We start from the raw sequence: 20,882 nt of genomic DNA, 5'->3' as shown, positions 1-20,882 counted from the left end.
CACTGAGACCTGTAAGGAAAGCTCAGCTTCCTCCATAGGTCTACCTTGGCCCTGGTTCCTGCTGGGTCCCTTTACATTCCAATTTCTCTTGACCACTGGGCCTTCTCAGAACTGCCCTGAACAGCCAGTTGGCACAAGGGCTTCAAGCCACAGCAGGTCTTGGTCTTCAGGATTGAATTAACATCCAAACGACACATCATTTAAGAAAATGAATGGGTATGTGGCAGGGTGGTGTGCATGGGGAGTAACCTTGACTGCCAGACCCCTTGGTCCTCTTATTGAGGCCCTGCAGAAGACACTTCTATACATATGTGTCATATGGAAATGCTGTGATCACTGCCTGTCTACTCCCCAGCTAGGTGAGGTCTCAGCACTGAGGCCTGTGGTGATCAGTGCCAGAGGCTCTTCTAGCTGGAAGGCCAGGTCCTAGGTCCTGAGAAAAGCAGAAATGGTGCTAGACACCTGCAAATGGGGCTCCATCACTCACCCCATAATGTGCTGGACATAGGAGGGGTAGCGGAATTCCGTCTTGTTGGCTCCTTTCTTCTCTACATCTGCTCCTGTGTGAGTGCCCATGACCACACAGACAGTGACTTAAACAAGGGACCCTGGGAAAGGCTGGGAACAGAGTCTTAAGATCTTTCCTTGGGCAAAAATAAGACAATCAGCACAGTGCAGACCTGGATGGCATACTGCCCTCTGTGTGGTCTAGGTGTAGGGAATAGGCATAACCCACACACTCACTGTCAGCCTCATTGCCACCCTACTAGGCCTGCAAGTGACCTTGCAAATGGCCATAGAGGAAGGCAGGGAAGGAGACACTCTCTTGTGGATGTTAAATCTTTTATATTTTTTTAATGCAAGGAGAAGTGAAGGCCCAGAGAGGCCTGCCAGTCTGGCAGCATCAGCTTTCAGAAGGAAGAACTCGGTAAAGGCACAATAAGACCTTCCAGGTACTCACTGGGTGGCCATGTGGCTGGGCTATGGGTATGAAGTTGGGAGAGAAGCATTCACCCAGGTATGCTCACACAGGCCCCAGGTACCACTTGTCCAGCTTCCCCCTCTGCCTACCTGCTCTCTGAGCCTCCAAGAGGAAGGCATTACCATAGTCCCAAAAGAAGAACTTCTCCTGGGCCAACCTGTTGATGGCTGAGATGTGTCTCCTCAGGCTGCAACAAACAGATGGTCAGCCTCTGACCTAGCTCCACAGCCGTACCCCATCAAGCCTCCCCAAGCCCTGCTAAACCCCGGTGCCAGAAAGTCTCTCGTAGTAGAATCAGCCTCCTCTAGTTCACTGTGGCTGTCCCCAGTGCCACCGATACCCATGTCTACTTAAAACCCTGAGCCCCTCAAGAGCCCTTGTGTTTTAGTGGACCCCTAAACTCTGGGGTTCAATGTACCAGACAGGACACCATAAGTGTCCCAGCATGAACCCAGCAAGGACATGTAAGCTGCCCTAGGGATTTCACAAATATCCATTTAGCTTGTCCCACCATTCCCAAGAATACTGTGCCCACGATCCCCTCTGAAGAAAGGAAGCTGAGGCTCAGAGAGGTTAGGACCTTGCAGACTATGCTGCTCTTTCCTGTTGCCCACCTTTCCTGTACCAGGTTCTTGAAGGCAGCAGGGTTGGAGGACATGAGGCTCTGGGCTTCTGAGAAGCTGAGCTGCACAGGGTAGTAGCCGCCATTGAACGGGTTGTGACAGGATGTCTGGTCAGACCCGAGATCCACCAAAAGTTCCCCTGTTGTGTCCAGTTCATGGACAAGGCGCTCCCTGGGGGAAGTAGCAGGGTGGTCAGAGAAAGGGCAGACATACCTGGGCTAGAGGAAGGCCAGATGACAGCCCTCACTTCACCCACACACTCTGTAGGCAGCATCTGCTTTCTCCTTTACAAAGTGCATGGGCAGAAAGGCTGCACGGGGCTGGGTGGGGATGATGGCCTTTTCAGGAAGGACAGAGTTGAGGCTCAGTTGGTGACTTGGAAGCACGTGCTTAGCACCCCTGAGGTACCCAAGCCATCAGTTTCCACTTACCAAAGATCCACCACGTTGCCATGGTAGCCGAGGCTGAGTACCTCCTTCTTTTTTCTTGCTTCCCTAGAAGGGCAAAAGGACAGAATAGATGCCCCACACCTGCCCTTGGCTACCCTGGATGTCGCTGCTCTGCTTACACACAGGGAGCTCAATGCTGGCAAAACGTGGCAGGCAGAGGAGGCTCCCAAGGGCTTGCTGGTGTGAGAGTGAGCTTATGTCAGTGTGTGGGCCTATGTGTGATTGTAGGCCTGTGTGTGAGTGTGAGTCTGTCTGACTGTGGGCCTGTGTGTAACTGTGGGCTGATGGGTGTGAGTCTGTGTGCTGTCCCACATGGGCCTGTGTGAATTTGAGCCTTTGTGACTATGGGCTTGGACGGATGAAGGCCTGAGTGTGACTGTGGGTTTCTCTGTTATTGTGGGTCTACCCAGGCCTATGTGAGTGTGGACCCATGTGAGTGTAGACCTGGAGATATGTGATAAGATGAGTTATGTTCCCTCAGACCCCATGACACGAGAGAGAGAGAGAGAGAGAGAGAGAGAGAGAGAGAGAGAGAGAGAGAGAATAGGCTGGAATGCCCCAATTGGTTGAGCTGAGTTGCAATGGTTTCTGGGAAATGTGGACTTCAGCTCTAATGGGTTCTGTAAAACACACTTAGGGGGGCAGGGCATGCAAGTGGTAGGGATCCCAAATTTATCTGAAGACATAGAAACAGATAAGAGGATGAATATAATTAAGTCAGGCATGGTGATACACAACTAACATTTCAGTGATTAGGAGAACAATATAAGAGAATTTCACGGCCACCCACAAGCCAGCAGTCATAATCCATGGGAAATGGGATATCTAGAGACCCTCCCATGACATTCCCATAGTGGAATCTCTGGATGATACCTGTGGTCAGGCATCAGACACTGAATGGCCCAAGTCATGCTCTCTCCCCTGCTTTCAGTGCTCAGGGTCAAGTGTTCTGAGTCCCACACAGCTAGCTGCTGTACCTGAGTCTCGCAATGCAGTGGTCCAAGCTGTCGGTTACCTCCATCAGCCAGCCTTGCTGGTGGCGTTTTACAAGTGCAGCTTTGTCAACCTGAGGCCACGGGACACAGGCCCATTACACACCACCCCTGAACAAACAACCCCTCGAGAGGTGCCACCCCATGTACCCCACTCCACTGATGCAGCCTCAGGGCAGTCACTACAACCAATGAGAAAAAAGAAGGGGCTTCTGAGACATGGCTGAGACAGTCAGCCAGAGCCAACATGTCTCTTCCCACTTCTTTCTGCTTTGAGTGTGAGTGGCATGGCTGGATGATGTACCGATTTTGTCTCCATGAGAGAAGCCCAGGAGAGTTCAGAGGAGCTAACATTGACATCACTGAGCTGCTGAACTGTGATGACAATGCGAGCACTGTCAGTTACATGAGAAAAATAAAACTCTAATTTATATAAGCTGCTAAGGTATTCCTCTGTTACCTGCAGCCCAACACAGTCCTTGCAAAGCTCAGACACGCAAGTGGCAGGTAGTGTTAACTAAGTCAAATGACACTGGTGTGTCACCAAGACATATCTCAAAGCTCCTCCCTTCCGCTGCCCCCTGCTTCCCTCCTTGACTGTGGCATCTTCCAAACAGATGTGAGAGTCACTAGGGCAAGCCCCTCCCTGTGCACTCTTCTGTCAAGGAGCAGCTTGTATACCTCCTCTGTTTGATGTCAGCCACTTAATCTGGGGAAGGGGTGCTCTAAACTAATTAATTCACGAGCATTTTTTCCTCTCTCATCTAGGTTCTGCATCTGATGGGACACAGAAACAATGGCTGTGCATACAATGTTACAACTTCACAGGCCAGAACTTAGCAGGTATAGCACATGGAGGGCGGTGGTCACTGTGCAAGCAAGACCCATGTGTAGCCATAGGGATCCATCCAGGGAGGCTGGGGAAGGAGGAGAGGGGGTTGGTGAAAGAAAACAAGAAGGGGAGGACTGGGGAGGGGGTGTGGGAAGAGTGGAAAGGTGTGGGGGTGGGGAAGGAGAGGATAAAAAGAAGGGGAGAAGAAGGAAAGCAAGCAGCAAGGAGAGGCAGGAGTGAATGACTCAGGGAGAATTGAAGGGCCAGACAGAAGCTCCCCAGCTTACCTCTGCAATCACCCCAATACATCCAACAATGACCGCAGCCTTGGCTTGAGCCCCACTCATCCCACCAAGCCCAGAGGTGACGAAGACCTTCCCTGCCAAATCCTCGATGCCCAGGTACCGCCGACCGGCATTCAGCACAGTGAGCTGTAGGCAGAGGAGGTGGGTGCTAACTGTCCGTCCCCAGTATATCCACCTGCAGGTACCCACCACTCAGCATGTGTGCTCATCTCTTACCACTGTGCCATGGACAATTCCCTGGGGACCAATGTAGCAGTAGCTGCCCGCTGTCATCTGTCCATACCTGAGCAGAGAAGACAAGGCCAAAACATAGGAGCTTTAGAGTAAACCTTGGGCCACTCTCAAGGTGCCCCTACATTCTCCATTGGATAGAAATGGAGATCATTATGTTAGCCAGAATAAACCAGAGTTGGGGTCAGAAAAACAAATGTCACATATTTTCACTTCTTTGTGAAATATAGATGTGTGTGTGTGTGTGTGTGTGTGTGTGTGTTGAAAGTAGAAAGGGCACTATGAGAAGGAGGGAGGAAATCTATAGGGGAGAAACAAGAATATATGTCCCATGAAAGCAGAAGGGTACTATTTAGGGAAAAAAAGGACTAACAAGAAGGAGAGACAGGCATCTGGGAACAGTGGGGAGGACAAATAAGAACTAACTATAATGGGGACTGGAGAGACAGTCCAGTAGTTAGAAGCATTAGCTGTTCTTGCAGAGAACCCAGGTTCAGTTCCCAGCACCCACATAAGAGTTCCTAGCTGCCCATAGTTCCAGTTCCAGGGAACTGAACACCCTCTTCTTGTCTCCATGGGCACTGCCTACATGTGGTGCACAGACATACATACAGGTAAAACACTCATAATCATAAATAAAGACAAAACTTTAAAAATAACTAAAATGACATACATGCATAAAAACATCATGGTGAAAACCATTTCTCTGTACTCCCACCAAAATATTTTTAAAAATTAAAGCCAAGTGAAAACAAAACAACGTAAGAGAATATGATATGCTAGAACCTCACTGGCTTTTTACAAACAGATCTTATTCTCCTAAAATCTGTCACAACACTAATTTCTAAAAGCGAGCATGGGGATAGTTGGGCTAGGCAGAGCAGGGCTGAACACACCCCAGCATGCCCTCGCTACATGCCAGTGTCTACTCAGTCACTCAGAACGGTGTTCACAGGAGATTTATCAGCAGTGATCAATATCTGAAGCCACTGAAATGCCTACACATGGATGGAAGAGATTATGCAAGTGCAGGATGAGACACAAAGGAGATAATGTGTCCCCGCCACATACGGCCCAGCGAAGGCGTGGTGTGTGGGAGAGCATGTTCTGTAGGATTCCATTCAAATGATATCTGGTAGGCTTAACTGTGAGGCATCTTCATACTGGAGCCGGACTCTTGGGGTGACACTGGACACATGGCAAGGTGGCAGCATCGAGCACACATCTGTGAGACTCCTCATGTTGCACACACCAGATCCACAGCCAGTGTGTTGAAAAATCTCTGCAGGATTCCTATTTGAGTGTGGGGCTTTATTCCGAAGGGTTGCTTCTATAGCTTGTCTCCCACACAGTGTCCTTGAGTCCTTTCCATATCAGAACAGGCAATTATTGGTTGTGGCTTCCCAGAAGATGGCCTTCAAATCCATAGCACTCGGCCCCCCTCTGGGAAGACTGCTGGCTCTGATTTTCCATGTGAATGAATGAACAGTTGTAGCAGTGTGACCTCCTGTTGCCTCCCTCTACCTGTGGGTTGTGTCTTCAAAATAGGAAGCAGGCAGGAAGGCTGTGAGGTTGTCAGAAACAGATATTTCTAGTCTCTCTCTCTCTCTCTCTCTCTCTCTCTCTCTCTCTCTCTCTCTCACACACACACACACACACACACACACGTATGTGAGTACTCTGTCACTCTCTTCAGACACACTAGAAGAGGGCATCATTTGGATATTGGGAATTGAACTCAGGATCTCTGGAAGAGCAGTCAATGCTCTTAACTGCTGAGCCATCTCTCCAGTCCCTGATATTTCCAGCATTATTAGATGCCATCGAATTTCTAGTGATGTTACCAGCACTGCCTGAGTGTGGCCATTACCACTGCTTGGAAATTGGCAAATACTGTTTTGAGCAGTGTAACAAGGACAGTAGCATTTTCTGCTTGCTTAATCTACCTCTTTGCTGAAAACTAGGAGACTCTCAAGGGCTCTGTGCTGCTTGCTTTTCAATGCAAAGTTCATTGTATCTTCTATTAGGTTCTTGCCTCTCAGTGGTTTTCCCCAGTCTCTTCTTCTCTCTGAGTTGAGGGTGTGTTGTCACAGACCTGGGAATGAATATCAAGTCTACCACACAACCATGCAATATCCCCGATCACTCAGAACCTTCATTTTCTCTTCTAAAAATGGAGACATGTAGGCATGATACATACCGTCTCAGCACTCAGAAGGCAGAGGCAGAAGGATCATGAATTCTTGCTTTTAGCAAGACTCTATTTCAAAAAGACAAGCAAGCAAAAAGGAGGGCATTCCCCTTATCTTGAAGGAGTGCATGAGTATCACAGACATAAGAGAACAATGCTGGAATAACAATTCTGGAGATGGCGAACCCACTATGGGCTCTGTGGAGTCGACTCTAGGTAGAGTTCTTGAGCTGAGAGGCATTGTGCAAATACCCAAGTCCTGCAGATTGTGCCTCTGTGATTGAACAATTACCACACAGGCCTATGTGACAGGACCTCTGAATGTCCCCTCTGTCTAGATGAGGTCTAGGTCCTGAGGCTTCACAGGACACAGGCCCAGGAATGTGCACTGACAGTCTGTTCCTTGGTGCTCAGCTAAATGCCACATAATGCTCCCAAGGCAGTTTACAGCATAAAGTTGCAGGACCAAAAGCTTTCTGCAATGGAAGCAGGAGCCTTTAGGGACTCCTTTAGGGGCACCCCTACCCTCCAGCCCAATGTGCTGACCAGCTCCACGGACAGGCTAAGCCTGTTCCCACATTTTCCCACACAGGATGTCCCCTACATGACTAGCCTTGCCACCCTGAAGGCAGGAAGGTTTTGGTCTTCAGGTCTTCTCAGTTTCCTTGCACAGCAGACCTTGTCCCACCTCTGCTGCAGTTCCCACCTTTCCTCTGTACTGAGGATTGAACCCAGAGCTGCACGTCTACCAGGTAAGAGCTCTACCGCCGAGCAACAGCTGAGGCTTTGTTTGTTTTGTTTTTGTTTTTGAAAACTTTTCTTTTTACCTTGCTAAGTTGCCCGGGCTTGTTTTGAACTCCCACTGTATCTCAGTCAGGCCTTAGGATCCTCCTGCCTCAGCCTCCCAAGGCTGGGATGATAGGTGTGTGTCACCAAGTCTAACTTTTACCCTTTTGCAGTCAGTGTCCCCACACCTCCCTCAGCGCCACAGCCAGACCAGATCTGACATCTGTAGCTCTGTCACTTTGACCTTTAGTCCCTTCCTATGAAACAGAAGCATGGGACAAGCCTGAGGTCACGATGAGGAAGAAGTGGTGCAGGATGTAAGCCCTCAGACCTCTAACCTCAGGCTGCTTCCACTGGAGCAGGAAGAGTGTCTATGTCCAATAGCAACATCAGAAAGACTCACAGAAGCTGGTTATAGCCAGCAACAAAGCGACTGGGTTTTCTGAGTCCCTTTTTCCTCTACTATAGGGGTCTGTTTCAGATGACTGTAAATTCAGGGCACATAGTGGTAGTGATGGGTCCTGTACTCTGGTCACACTGTGGACTGTCACCTGGAGGTCAAGTCACTGGCTCTTCACTCCACACATTCCATTTTACGTGTTTTTTTCCTTCCCTGAATGATGGTCCCAGAGGTCCACGAAGATCAAGCAGAACACCTTCCATGCCGTGCTGAACACTGGAAGCCTTGCAAGAGAGATCAGCATGGTGCTGCTGAATACCACAGGAGAGAGTGACTTGCCAGGCTGGTGCTCCACAGACAGACTCCCAGGCTGTATTGCCAGGGGGAAAGGCAAAGTAAAGAGGCCGCCATGATGGTCTCTACCCCTGGCTCAAAGTCCATGGGCATGAAGGGTGTTGGGAAGGACACAGGAGACACATCCCCTGGGGTCTCAGGAATAAGGCTCCTTCCATGCATTTGATGAAACCTTTAGATGCGGAACCTGGGTTAGCTTTACAGCACGCAGAAAGCTTTCACACCTCCGGCAGGGCCAGCACAGCTCTTCCGGTTGGTTACAGGGTCTGTACCTGATGGGGTAAGTCACATATCTGCACCGTTTGTCAGAGCACATTTCATGGACAATGAGTGTGTCTCTTGAAGGAATCTTCTAGAGGGCCAGGTTCCAAGACTCCCCTCAGCAGACACCCAAATCCTCTGACACTCAAACACTGTATGTCACATAGCCCACATCTGCACAGAACCTGAGTAATTCAAGTCTTGAAGTACTGTGTAGGTGGTTACAGTAACCACACTCTGACGTTCAGGGAACAACAGCAAGAAAATACCTGCATCTCGTCAGTATGGGATTTGATTTCAAACATTTTCAACCAGCAATTGGTTGACTGTGCATGCAGATATTAATTCAAAAGACAAAACAAACAAAGATCAAATCCCAGCCAGCAGTTTTTGTAATAGTCTTTGAGGTTCATAGGCTGAATGGATGGATGGATCAACAGGTAGATAGACAGACATACTAAAGCGAGTTGTACTTTTTGCTTGTTTTGACACAGGGTCTCTCTACATGTAGCTCTGGCTATCTTGGAGCTTCCTATTGTCGGTTGGGCTGGCCTTAAACTCAGAGATCTACCCACCTCTGCCTCCCAAGGGCTGGTATGGAAGGCATGTGCCGCCATCCCTGGCTTCAGCACTTGTATTTTTACCATAGGATTTTGGTGGTATTCCCTGAAATTTATTTTCAATGTTCTTTTTTCTTTAATAATCACCTTATTCTATTATATAGAAGCTCTCTGAGACGCATAGAGTCTGGGACTGGACAAGTGTCTCTATGTCTCTCTTAAATCAACTGTGTGACATTTGTGTCTGTGAGCCAACTTTCTATATGTCTGGGGTTACTCAGGATAAAATCTTTTGAAACAATGGAATCCAAAATTGTATGTTTCTTTGGCTACAAAAAACAGTAAGCATTTGCACAAAGCTACTAGGGTGCAGCTGTGTGAGAACGAAGAGATTCTGCTATACTATGGTGTAGTTGAAAGTCTTCTCTGAAGCCAGGCTTGACGCAGCCCTGTTGTCTTAACACCAAACATAACTAAGGACGGACTTCATAGCAGAGAGCAGACACAGTGACTTACATGGTCACCCCCAAGGCAAACAGCTTCTCATACTCTGTCCTGGAGGAGTAGTTGGGAATGACCTGGGAAGAGGAAGGGACAGAGAGTGAGTGGTGCACTGGTGCCTGATTCCCTCCTTACCAACAGCACCCCCTTTCCCAAGCCCAGCCCTGGATAGGCTGCAAGCCTGCTGCCTCAGACTCACCATCCCATTAGTGATGACCAGCCGTGGGGCATGGGAGCTGCTGGGGAAGAGGCCCAGAGGATGTCCACTGTACATGACCAGAGTCTGTTCCTCCGTCATCTTCGACAGGTAGGACATGGTCAGCCAGAACTGGATGGACAGTGCACATGGAGGACTCTGTAAGTGTGAACTGGCACCCTGCACCCATACCTAGATCCAGGGATTCCTGCAGACACCGTCAGTCTAATGGCATTGTTTGTCTAGATCCTCTTTAATCTCCAGGGTCTCCTATGGGAGCATAATGCCATTCTACTCCTTTTTATAAGGGAAGCATCTCCAGGTAATTGCTAATGCTGAAGCATTGGGCATGAGGCAGAACCATGGACCACCGAGTGCCTGCTTGGCCACCATACCTGGGCCCAGTTGCTGAACACTTGCCCGTTGCCTCCGTAGGTCACCAGCTCCTGTGGAAACTGAAGAAGATGTGGCATTATCTGAGATGGGGCTGTGGACAGGGAGAAGTGGAGACCCTACTTGCAGCTATACTCAAAGGAACAATGAAATGGGGACAAGGAGAAAAGTCTGAAGGGACACATAGCAGCTACTAGCCATGTGGGCTACTGAGCATGGCTGTCTATGTGAAATGTGTCCTCCATGTCAAGAGTCCACGTAAAGAGAGGGACAGAAGGAATAACATTAATAATGACAAGATACCGTATGATAAAATATTATTAGATACTTTTAGTCTCAGGTGGCTATTAGAAAGCTACAATTCTAGGTGCAATTATATCACTGAATTGTTATATATTCTTGTTATATTTGTTTCCTGGTTACAGAGAACTGTTTTCTAACGCCAGCTTTGTAAGTGCATTAAAGGCTCAACAGCATTACTCGGAATCTCAGGTCATGTTTCTCTGGACTGTGCTGGCCTCAGTTTCCCTGACAGTACCTGGGCCACAGCAGGGTCCAGGTTGTTCATGATCATGTGCATGATGGCTGCAGCTGCCCGTGTCCGGCATGGGTACTGCTCAATCGGGTAAGCCCTGCAAGAAAAAGTCCCACAATGGGCACAGCAAGGGACTTCTCAGGCATCCTGTCCCACTAAGATGTGGAGTCTGCCCTGGCTGAGCTGACAAGGCACCTGAAAGAAGTCCTTAGAATCAGGGGTGGGAGTGTGGGGGTGGGAGTGGGAGTGTGGGGTGTGGGGTGGGCATGGAGGCATGCGGGGGGTATGGGGGATGAGGATGGGTGTGGAGCACCAGATCCACCAGCTGCCAGGCATCCTGACTTCCCACATACGCAGAGCAGGAAGTTCAGCCCACTCCAATCACTCTCTCTCTCTACTTCAAACCTGACTACAGAGGGAGCTGAGGGCTGCTTTCCAGAGCCCTCAACCTTTGGGTAGTTTAGTTATTTGTTCTTTTATTCACTCATCAAATACCCCTGGGCAGCGATTCCATGGAAGGTGGCAGCAAATACTAGCAGATGTGAGGACCTCATCTTTTGGCCAAGCAGGCCAGTGTCAGAGCTTAGCCCCTGCCCAGGAAGACACCTCAATTCCTGTTTCCTTTGCATAAGGGTGTCAACTCACTGTGCTATCTCCACAGTTCCCCCACCTCAGATACATTGACCTCCCCTTTACTCACAGATTCCCCCCAAGCCCCCGAGGCTTCTGACTTTTACACAGCCCTATCTGAAGCCAAACCCACGAGGGCTTACCTCATTTCAATGCTGGGGCAGAACCTGTACATGTAGATGTGTCCAAACTGTCGTAGCTCCTGGGCAAACTCCAGGGCCAACAGCTTCTGGACATCAGGTGGGAAGTAGCGTAAGGCATTCCTCAGTGCCAGCTGGAAGGGGGAGGGTGAGAGGTGGCTGGGTTGAGGGCCCTGGGGCCCTCCAGGTAATCCATCTTCCCTCCCCACCTGGCTTGCCTCTGCTCCACTCAGAAACTAGTCGAGCCACTCTGAGGACATCGCTTTGTCTTCAAAAAAGCCTCCCCAGATGGCCATTGACCTTTTTTATGAGGGCAGACCTCAAGCTCTCTTTTCTTGGCCTCATCTGGTCTAGGGACTGCAGACTTAGGGGAGGAAAGCCACTCTAAGCCCAGAGAGGCTTGTAGCTTGGCAAATGGTACAGAGGCTGTGTTCTGGGATGGGCAGTGAGCATAGCTGATATGGTAGCCATTGTAATGGCCCCACCACGTCTGAATTATCATCCACAGCCTGCATATTGCCCTACACAGTGAAAGGCACTTTTCACAAATAGCTTTGTTAAGGTCTTGAGACTGTTCTGGGATCTTCAAGTGAAAAGTTACAAATCATCAAGGCCCTTGTAAGAGGCAAGGGATGGCCAATATCAGAGGCGATGTGAGGACCAGGCTGAGTACCACAGTGGTGAGATGTGGATTTGAGGATGTAGTGTTGCTAAAGACATAGCTGTATGTACAGAGAATTTCCCCAGCAGCACCTGTGTGCCCCGGTTCCTCCTTTCCTGTCTCTGTCTGTAAAGTGGGGTTAATAATAGAGTCCAACTCCTAGGTACTAATGAACTGACACGGTTAGTATGGGGTTGGGTTCACCTATGGACTCTGTGAGTTCCAGATCACAGAACTGTCCCCTCCCACCCTTATGGATCTCTGCAGGTCCCGTGCTGCCTGGAACTCTACAAAAATGCTTCTACGATCCTGGCAATGCTTGTCCTCACAGTGGCCTCAGCATACCGGATCTTCTCCAGTCATGCTGTATCAGGTGCTTCAAATCCTGCTCCCAGCTCTACTTGCATGGGGTCTCCACTGTCGACACATTTGGAAGGCCCTTCTCTGCCTTTCCACGTACTCTTTTTCTTGTCTCCAAACAGCCCTTTCTCTTTCTTTGTTCAAGTTGCCACAATCACTGCCTCCTCAAAGCCCTCTTACATGCCTTATAGGATGTGGGGTTGGCTTCTTAGCAAATGTTCTTGTCCATGCACTCAGTGAGCACATGCTGGTGTTGTTGGACACCAGAGACCACCCCAAGGGAGGCCCCAGCCAACAAGCTGAAGATGGTATGTAGGCAGAGACAGACATGCAGACCCACCGTGTTAAAGGCCTCTCAGGATAGTGTGTTGGTAGAGATGGGCATTCAGGCCCACCATTTCATGCCCAGCAGGATGCAGTGGATGAGGCAGGACTAAGGGGGAAAGGTCATTGAGAGAGATTGAACACAGAGAAGAGTGCTTCTAAGAGCAGAACTGAGCAGGCACAGTGTGAAGGTTGAACAGGTCTGTACTGAGTGTTCACTCGGTACAATAGGTTCACTAAAGTACAGTAGGTAGAGCAGTGCCAAAGAAAAGCAAGGAATGAAGCCCGAGTCCAATGGAGCAATGAAAGAATGAGCAGTGTGAAGGAGTGGAAACAAGGGAGAAACTATGCACACCTGAAAACACACACACACACACACACACACACACACACACACACGGAACAAACGCAAACACACATGTATACCAACACATCTACACATGTGTGTGCACATGCAAACACATAGGCAGACACACAAACACACACACAAATATACACAACCGCACATGTACACATGTTTGCACATGCAAACACACACACACACACAGAGGAACAAACACAACCACGCATGTATACCCACACATCTACACATGTGTCTGTACATGCAAACACATAGAGACACAAACACACACAACCATACATGTTCACATGTGTGCGCATGCAAACACATACACAGAACAAATGCAAACATACATGTATACCAACATACCTACACATGTGTCTGTACATGCAAACACATAGAGACACAAACACACACAACCATACATGTTCACATGTGTGCGCATGCAAACACATGCACAGAACAAATGCAAACATACATGTATACCAACATACCTACACATGTGTGTGCACATGCAAACACATAGACAGAGACACAAACACACAAACACACACACAACCATACATGTACACATGTGTGTGTATGCAAACACACACACACACACACATACACACCCGATTGGAAATGAAGTCAATGAAAGAGAAACTTTCACTGGATTTTGGGACTCCATCTGTAGAGGGGAGACTTAGCCCTTCATAACTCTAACTCCCCAAATCTGCAGGTCACCTCTCCTTTAAGGATGCCGTATACTTCAAACACTGGGTGACCTATGCGGGCTCGATCTCTCAGTTCCTGGCTACCCTTCTGCACCACAAAACACTGTGGAGGCTGCTCACTATCACCCAGACACAGGAGTGTCAGCAGAGGCCCTCGGAGCAACAGAGTCTTCTCAGCTCTTGTGGCTGAGGGTCAAGGCACTGGTGCCTGGCGGGGAGGTGACCAAGGAGGAAGAACATTAACCACAGCAGAGACACGAGCTCAGCAGAATCAGACAGGTCAAGTGAAAAGAGGAGGTAGCCCCCAACCCCTACTTTATGCTCCCTCTCTTCAGCACCAGGCCTGCCTTGCCTGGTACTACCCCCTTTTCTAGGACCCCCAGTTCCTTTCTTTCTTGCTCTCATTCCCAGCTTCTGTCCACCAGTGTTCTACCCCAGCGGCTCCTAAGCATGCTCCCTGACTGTAGGCAGCTCTGGAAAAGTCTAGGAATGGTATCCCCAGGAGAGCAGTCTGTGGGTGAGCGTGGTAGCCTTCATACTTCAGTGTCCTTCAGAAAAGCAGCCTCCCACGACTCAGGGACTTGCGTCAGTCTTGCAGCTTGGAAAGTTCTTTGACCTAAATCCATTGTGTAAAGGGAGCCACCAGGTGAGGGGCTACCTGAACTGTCATCCCTCCCAGCACTGCTGAGTCCTTAATGGTGGCTGCACAGCTGAAGTCAATGGGAGGTTTGGGGGAGGGACAAAGAAAAACTGTTGCAGAGGACAAAAGAGTCACTCAGGGTTTGGAGCTGGGCAAGGTTCATGTGAAGCTGCTGAGCTAGGGCCACTTCACACCCTGTCTCTTCCTGTTGCTCACTAGAGGTGGCCTCAGCACCACTGCAGACTGTTTGGGTGACCTTAAGCCCCAGCGTCCTCATCTGGATGTGGGAACCCCAATTCCGAGTCTAGGGTAACTCCAGGGTGGCTTCACCTGAAGAATATCAGGTGACAGATGCTGACACACCCTCTCATCCTTCCCTGGGAGCTGGTAGGGACAGGGACGGCTAATATGTGGAAAGAAAGAAGGGTATTCAGTCACCTGGGCTACCTAAAAGACATCAAAGGGCCCCAGATCCCCGGAGGACTGGGTAGGAGCTGTTACCTGCTCTTCCTCAGGGCTGAGGTCGGGAGTCCTAACCGGAGCATGTGGCACTCCAGCCCAGCGACCCCGGTTCTCAGGGAGGGGGCGAAGGGGCAGACCAGAGCACAGTTCCTGGAGGCTGGACATGTCCGCTGAAACTGAGGTGAAGGTAAGTGTGAAGTGACTGACTGGGCAGTCAGGGGCAAGCAGGGTGGGGACAGCCCCAGGGCCACCTCCTCCAGCCCCTCATTGGGCCCAGAGAGGGCATAAGGGGCAGGTCATTTGTATCACTGCCTGATAGGCAGGTTGCCTGAGCGTTACTTGCTGGAGGAGAAACTCCTTGTAGGGCATACTCAAGTTAGATGGGTGTGAGTTTGGGGTCCTGGTGGGCTCCGAGGGTGAGATTTTTTTCAGTCTTAGAGGGTGTCGAAAGGTGGCAATGTTGGAATATATGTCGTGACAATGGGAAGTCATGTGACATTGAACCTGACTCAAACGCTACAGGAGCAAGTCCTTCGTATTCCATTTCCCTGACACTTGAGCAGGAAGGGGTGGTAGGTGTGATAACAGCTTTCCACACCCCCTGCAACCCTTAACCATTAACAGCTCTGCAAAAAAAAGTCTTCCTGGCCAATGCTGGGTGTCACTCTGCCCGCCCCTAGCCAGGAAAGGTTCACCATTGAGTCCCAGTGATCCTGGTAAATGTCCCCTCGTGGGCCAACTTCATGGCCTTTGTCCTGTCCGTGTGTACACAGGTGGGTGGTGACCAACTCCTCCCTCTGCAAAGAAAGGTCATGTCACCCGGCCTTTAGCAGAGTGGGAAGGTGAACCGCTGGACAGTCTGAGCAGCACATGAGGTGGCTGGCACTTGTCACCAATAAGGAAGCTGAGGTCAGAGAGGCAAGGAGACTTCTTGAAGTTCTGTAGCTGGTCATGAGTGAAGTTCAGATTGGAGACCTGGGACCCCACATTTGGGTGGAGACACCATTGAAATGGCTCCTGTGCTCAAGAGTCCAGTGTACATGCAGGAGTAGGGTGAAGGCATCAGCAAGATGTGGTATAGCATAATTAGAAATGCAGATCAGTCTCTGTCTGAAGCCCCTGTGGCTGGGGACACCAGGTGGCATTCTGGGTAACCTTGTGAAGAGAGTATTTTTATATTCTAGAGAGCCGGCCTCGTGACTCTTGAATAGCCCCCGGATGTCACTTGTTTTCCAGGGAAACTTTCTACTCCTGAACCCCAGGGAGGGGAGAGGTGGAGGTGGGGTTGATCACCGCTGACAGATGCCACCAGTCATGATGGCGTAAAGAGTACCACAAAGTCCCTAAGGAAGGATTCACAGGGCTCCTATCAAGACAGCAGAGACCCTTGGAACACCAAGAAGCCCAGAAGGGTCTACAACTCTCAAAACTCACCCTGAATGCCTTCTACTGGGCTGACACCCGAATCCTTCATGGTACACAGGAGAATAAAGTAACATGTTACTGTGAGTTTGGCCGGATCTGACTAGTTTTCCTCTTTTTGGTGCCGGGGATATGCTAGTCAGTCCATTTACCCTTGAGCTTCAATCTTGGGCTGTTTTAAACACCCCGAGGAGAGTACTGGGCTATAGGACTCCCCATCCCCCCATCTTATAACCAGTCAGTCAAGTACAGGTCATTCCCTTGCTTGTGACTAAAGCAGAGCAGCTATGGAGACTGAGGCCTGAGTTGTGGGGTAGGACATGTGCCCCAGGTTGGTATTTGCTTGGGAACTGGATGTTCACCACCTCTCCCCTCCCTGGGGTTCAGGAGTAGAAAGTTTCCCTGGAAAACAAGTGACTTCAGGGGCTATCCAAGAGTCATGAGGCCAGCTCTCTAGAATATAAAAATACTCTCTTCACAAGGCTACCCAGAATGCCACCTGGTGTCCCCAGCCACAGGGGCTTCAGACAGAGACTGATCTGCATTTCTAATTATGCTATACCACATCTTGCTGATGCCTTCCTGTGTGTGTGGTGTTATGCCAAGCCTGAGACTGAGAAAAGTTTTTTTTTTTAATGCTGGGGTCCCTAGGTCCTTAGTGACTTCTGTTGGACTCCTCAGTCACCTCCCAAGCCCAAGCTGGAGGTTTCCTAGCTGTCATTTAGCCTCCTGATCTTTCTTACAGACTGAGGTGGCTGAGCACTGCCTTGTACCAGGTACTGTTGCAGGCTGGGACCAAACTGAACGAGTAGGACTCCCTTGGCAGCCCCAGCCTCTGCATTCCCTTCTGTGATTCTGAGTACTATTGGCCCAACTCCAGAGGCTGCACATGTTTCTCTCTGCTCACTGGAGCTGGTGTCTAGTGCCCATTTGGCTTCCCACATCCTGTAGACGGCTGCAGAGTTGGATAAATCCCAATTCCCTTGGCCCTTGGGGCGGGGGATGGGGCAGGAATAGCCCACAGGCAGCTACCCACTGTCTGTCAGTTCTAGCATGCCTTCCCTAGGTGGTATTGCATTGTGCCTGGCTTGACTTTGTTCCCTGTTCTGATTCCCCTCCCCATAACAAAGAACTTTGATAATATGCCTGTATAGAGCTCTGTTCTCAGGAGAAAACCAGAAATCCCAACTGTTTGGTCTAATCTGATTTTAAAACATTTGTAACCAACTGAAGGCTTTTTTATATTGGGGTAGACAATCTCAAGTTTAGCATCCTGACCAGAATGTTCAAAACATCGCCACTTGGGGGACATATGGGCACATGGAGCACCTATGTCACCTTACAACTGCATGGGATTCTCACCCCAGACTAAGTTATTCAGTCAGAAAACAAACCGTAAACATTTTAAAGGAATGAGAGAGTCACATAAGCTGAACACAGCGGTGCGTTAGGCATGGACCACAACTACCCTGCTCACTGACCGCATGTCACTGGGTGAGTTTTCTGGCCTTTCAAGACCTCTGTAAGGGAAAGGATGGATGGCCCTCAGGATTTGCATCTGAAGGTAATTCTTACAAAGCTGAACTGTACGAACCCATACCTATGCTTATCCTGACTATGGGTTCTCCAGAGATACAGTGTGAAGTCTATTTGCACAACAATGGCATTGCTTTATGTATCACATGATACTCATGGATGACAGGAGGTAAGGGGGGACATCACAGGTTACACACCACTTTATAACATGTCAGGGAGGCGAGCCCTGGTATCCGCCACTCCAGCGCCATGAACTCTGAGGAATGGATAACCCTATCAACGTTAATACCTCACAGATGTGGCTGGGGATGTACCTGAGGGGCCCTGACTGATGCCCCACACGGCAATCAGCACCACATGAGATGCTGACATTTTTCTCACTGATACCTGCACTAAAGACTCCATCTCCAGAGACAGCTTTGGCCTCTCGCTAGCTCCCCTCTTCCTGACCAACACCGAAGCTGAGAGGCACGGCCAGCATCCAGATTTCAGCCAGCGTCTCAGCTGTCAGATTTCCGATGTGTCTAGAAATGTTCCCTCAGACTCTGGTAGCTGTTCCATCTCACTTCACCCTCCACTGGCACTCACCACAGAGCCTCCTTTGTAAGTACCTGCACTTGCTTACCAGGCCAAGGTCATCTGATGAACCATGAGGAATTAAATCAGGCTGTTTGGAGGGTCCACAGCAAAACTTAAGCTGTGGCAATTTTATTGAGAGCAATCAGACTTTTTAAACCTTTATCAGAAACAGAACATAAGGGCAATTGTCAGGATCAATACAGTTGAAGTTTCCAGAATACAATGATATTTGCGAGCTATACAGGGTACACAATATTACTAAGACCAACTGTCCTGTCAAGCGTCCATACTTCCTTGACTTCTGAGGGAATACACAGAGAACACTTCACTGACTGAGGGAGTGCAGCAGTCTCTCAGGACCCGGAAGGCACATTGTGCCCCAGGAGTCATGGACTCTAACCTGAAAACCCAATGCAGCTAGTCCAGGCCAACCTTAAGGTTCCTTGTCCTCCTTACTGCTCCTTTAACATGCAGAGATGGAATTAAATCAGATCCACACATTCTCAGGCATGTCTTTGTGTGAGGCTGGGCTTCACCCGTCCCTGGAATCTGGACAGCCTCAGAGGCTCCAGGAAACTAAAAGAAATGTGGTCAGGTCAGAATCAGGCTACAGAGTAATGTTCTGTGGGAATGGCACCAAGATTCTAGGCTCCTGAGAAAGAATAGTTACATACATCACATATGACCATGAGCCGTTTAGTGTGCTCCAGATAAGATGGCGGCCATCTCGGGTGCCATGTGACTGCATCAACCCTGCTAGGGGATGCATACAATGGGGACCATTCCGTGGTTCCTGATCCATAGCCTTGAAGTTGTTTTTGGAAATTTCCAAAGTTCAAGGCGATTTCCTACTTAACTATAATTGACACGCACCTCGGGGGTTTTGCAGCAGACAGAAGGAAGCTTTTTCCGGGGAGCTTCCAGGGACCTGCGCCTGGAGGCAGGCTTTTGCACCTGGTTTCCAATCTTTCTGGTGGCCTCCATGGATGCTCATCTCTAGGGACAACAGTGGGCTGAGTTATTCTCAATTTAGTCACCAGGTGGCAGCCTAGAAGGCGAAAACTTACTGATGATTGGAAGACTGGACTAGGTTCTGGTCTGAGAAACCCTGTGAGTTTGGGTGAGATTTGGGGCAGATAGGTATCTGGGTTCTGGGCTGGGCTCAAAGGAAGCAGACATTCCCCGAGGATGAGGCATCCTGAGAAGGACGTGGTTTTAGTGTGAGCTGGGTTCCCACCCAAAACAGGAGTTAGAACCATCGTTGCTATTTGAAGCTAAATGTATAAAATGTAATTTGTTTCATAGTCTCCATTAATTGATAATCAATTGCTATAGATCATTGTCATAACAGGAACCAATTAGGTTTGTTGAATACTAATATCAAGTCCTTACAGGGCACGTATCCAACCTGAGGCTACTCAAATAGCTCTGCTTCTCATTGAACACAATGAGGTTTAATATTACCGCCATTGTACAGGGAAATGGAGTACAGATGGCAGGTAAGACACTAGTGTTGGTGCAGCACCTCATCCCATACACTCAAGGCTAAATGTTGGATCAGCCACATCCCTTCTGCGGACACAGGGTCAGCTGCTTGTTTGGATTCCCTATGAGGCTGGCATCAGGGCAACAAGTCCCTGAGATCAGGTGCAATCTGCAGCCCACAGCACTCACTGGAGGTTTTTCTCTTCTATTTATTTTTATTTTGTGGCATCAGGATGTAAGCCAGGACTTTATGGTTTAGGGAAGCCCACTAACACTAAGACACACTCCCAGTCCTTTCTTTATCTGTCAAAGGCTGGAGTTCACTCTGGTGTCTCTCTACAGTGCAAACTCCCTGTCTGAAATAAACTCTGAGTGCCTGTGCCCACAGCAGATGTGGGTGACATGACAAAGTACAACAGGCCTAGTGCCCAGGAAGACAAGCGCAAGATCCCTCCCTCTCCTTAAGGCTGGACAAGTCCTGTATGAACTGGTAAAGTGATGCTTACAGTTTGCGCCTGGGGAAGAGGGAGAAACATTTGTGACTGATACTGGCATAGGGGAAGGACTTGTCATACATAGGTCCCTTGGGCTTGTGGTTCAGCCCAGCTGCCTGGCCCTGCCATTAAGAAATGCTATAGAAGGCCCACTCTTTCCATTTCTCTACTTGACTGGGTCTTGAGTGGATGATGGCACCCCAGGGCAAGCCATAGCAGGTAGAGTCAGGCCAGAGATGGGCTCCCACACTTATTCTCTTCCTCCCATCCTGCAGTGTGATGCAGTCCACCTCCCTTCCTACCTGAAAAGTCATTGTGGGCTCCTGGGATACTGGGCAGGAGTCAGGCACTGTTAAGACAGCTACAAAGAGGCCTCTATTGCAAAGCACCCCTCCCCCCAATAATTATCTTTTACTTTTCACTTAATTGATTGATTAGGGCTTTTTTGAGACAGGGTTTTTCTGTGCACCAGTCCTGGACTTGTAGATCAGTCTGTCCTAGA

General features: G+C 49.3%; 1 protein-coding gene across 1 annotated transcript in view; it reads right to left on the bottom strand.

Annotated features, from left to right (window-relative positions):
- Uroc1 (urocanate hydratase 1) overlaps positions 1-15,079 on the bottom strand; it is a 31,669-nt gene extending 16,590 nt beyond the window's left edge. Inside the window, exons 1-13 of the mRNA XM_001066120.8 lie at positions 14,904-15,079; positions 11,365-11,495; positions 10,595-10,688; positions 10,059-10,118; positions 9,667-9,795; positions 9,483-9,544; positions 4,400-4,466; positions 4,166-4,309; positions 3,032-3,120; positions 2,037-2,099; positions 1,597-1,776; positions 1,072-1,169; positions 488-560 (exon numbers count right to left, since the gene is read on the bottom strand). Of these exons, the coding sequence (XP_001066120.2) occupies positions 488-560; positions 1,072-1,169; positions 1,597-1,776; positions 2,037-2,099; positions 3,032-3,120; positions 4,166-4,309; positions 4,400-4,466; positions 9,483-9,544; positions 9,667-9,795; positions 10,059-10,118; positions 10,595-10,688; positions 11,365-11,495; positions 14,904-15,029 (1,316 nt within the window). The 5' untranslated portion in view covers positions 15,030-15,079. The remainder of the gene's footprint in view (positions 1-487; positions 561-1,071; positions 1,170-1,596; positions 1,777-2,036; positions 2,100-3,031; positions 3,121-4,165; positions 4,310-4,399; positions 4,467-9,482; positions 9,545-9,666; positions 9,796-10,058; positions 10,119-10,594; positions 10,689-11,364; positions 11,496-14,903) is intronic.
- Between the last annotated feature and the right edge of the window lie 5,803 nt (positions 15,080-20,882).

This window comes from Rattus norvegicus, chromosome 4 (genome assembly GCF_036323735.1).
Source record: "Rattus norvegicus strain BN/NHsdMcwi chromosome 4, GRCr8, whole genome shotgun sequence".
Classification (NCBI taxonomy): Eukaryota; Metazoa; Chordata; class Mammalia; order Rodentia; family Muridae; genus Rattus; species Rattus norvegicus.
This window is presented reverse-complemented; position numbering and strand designations above follow the sequence as displayed.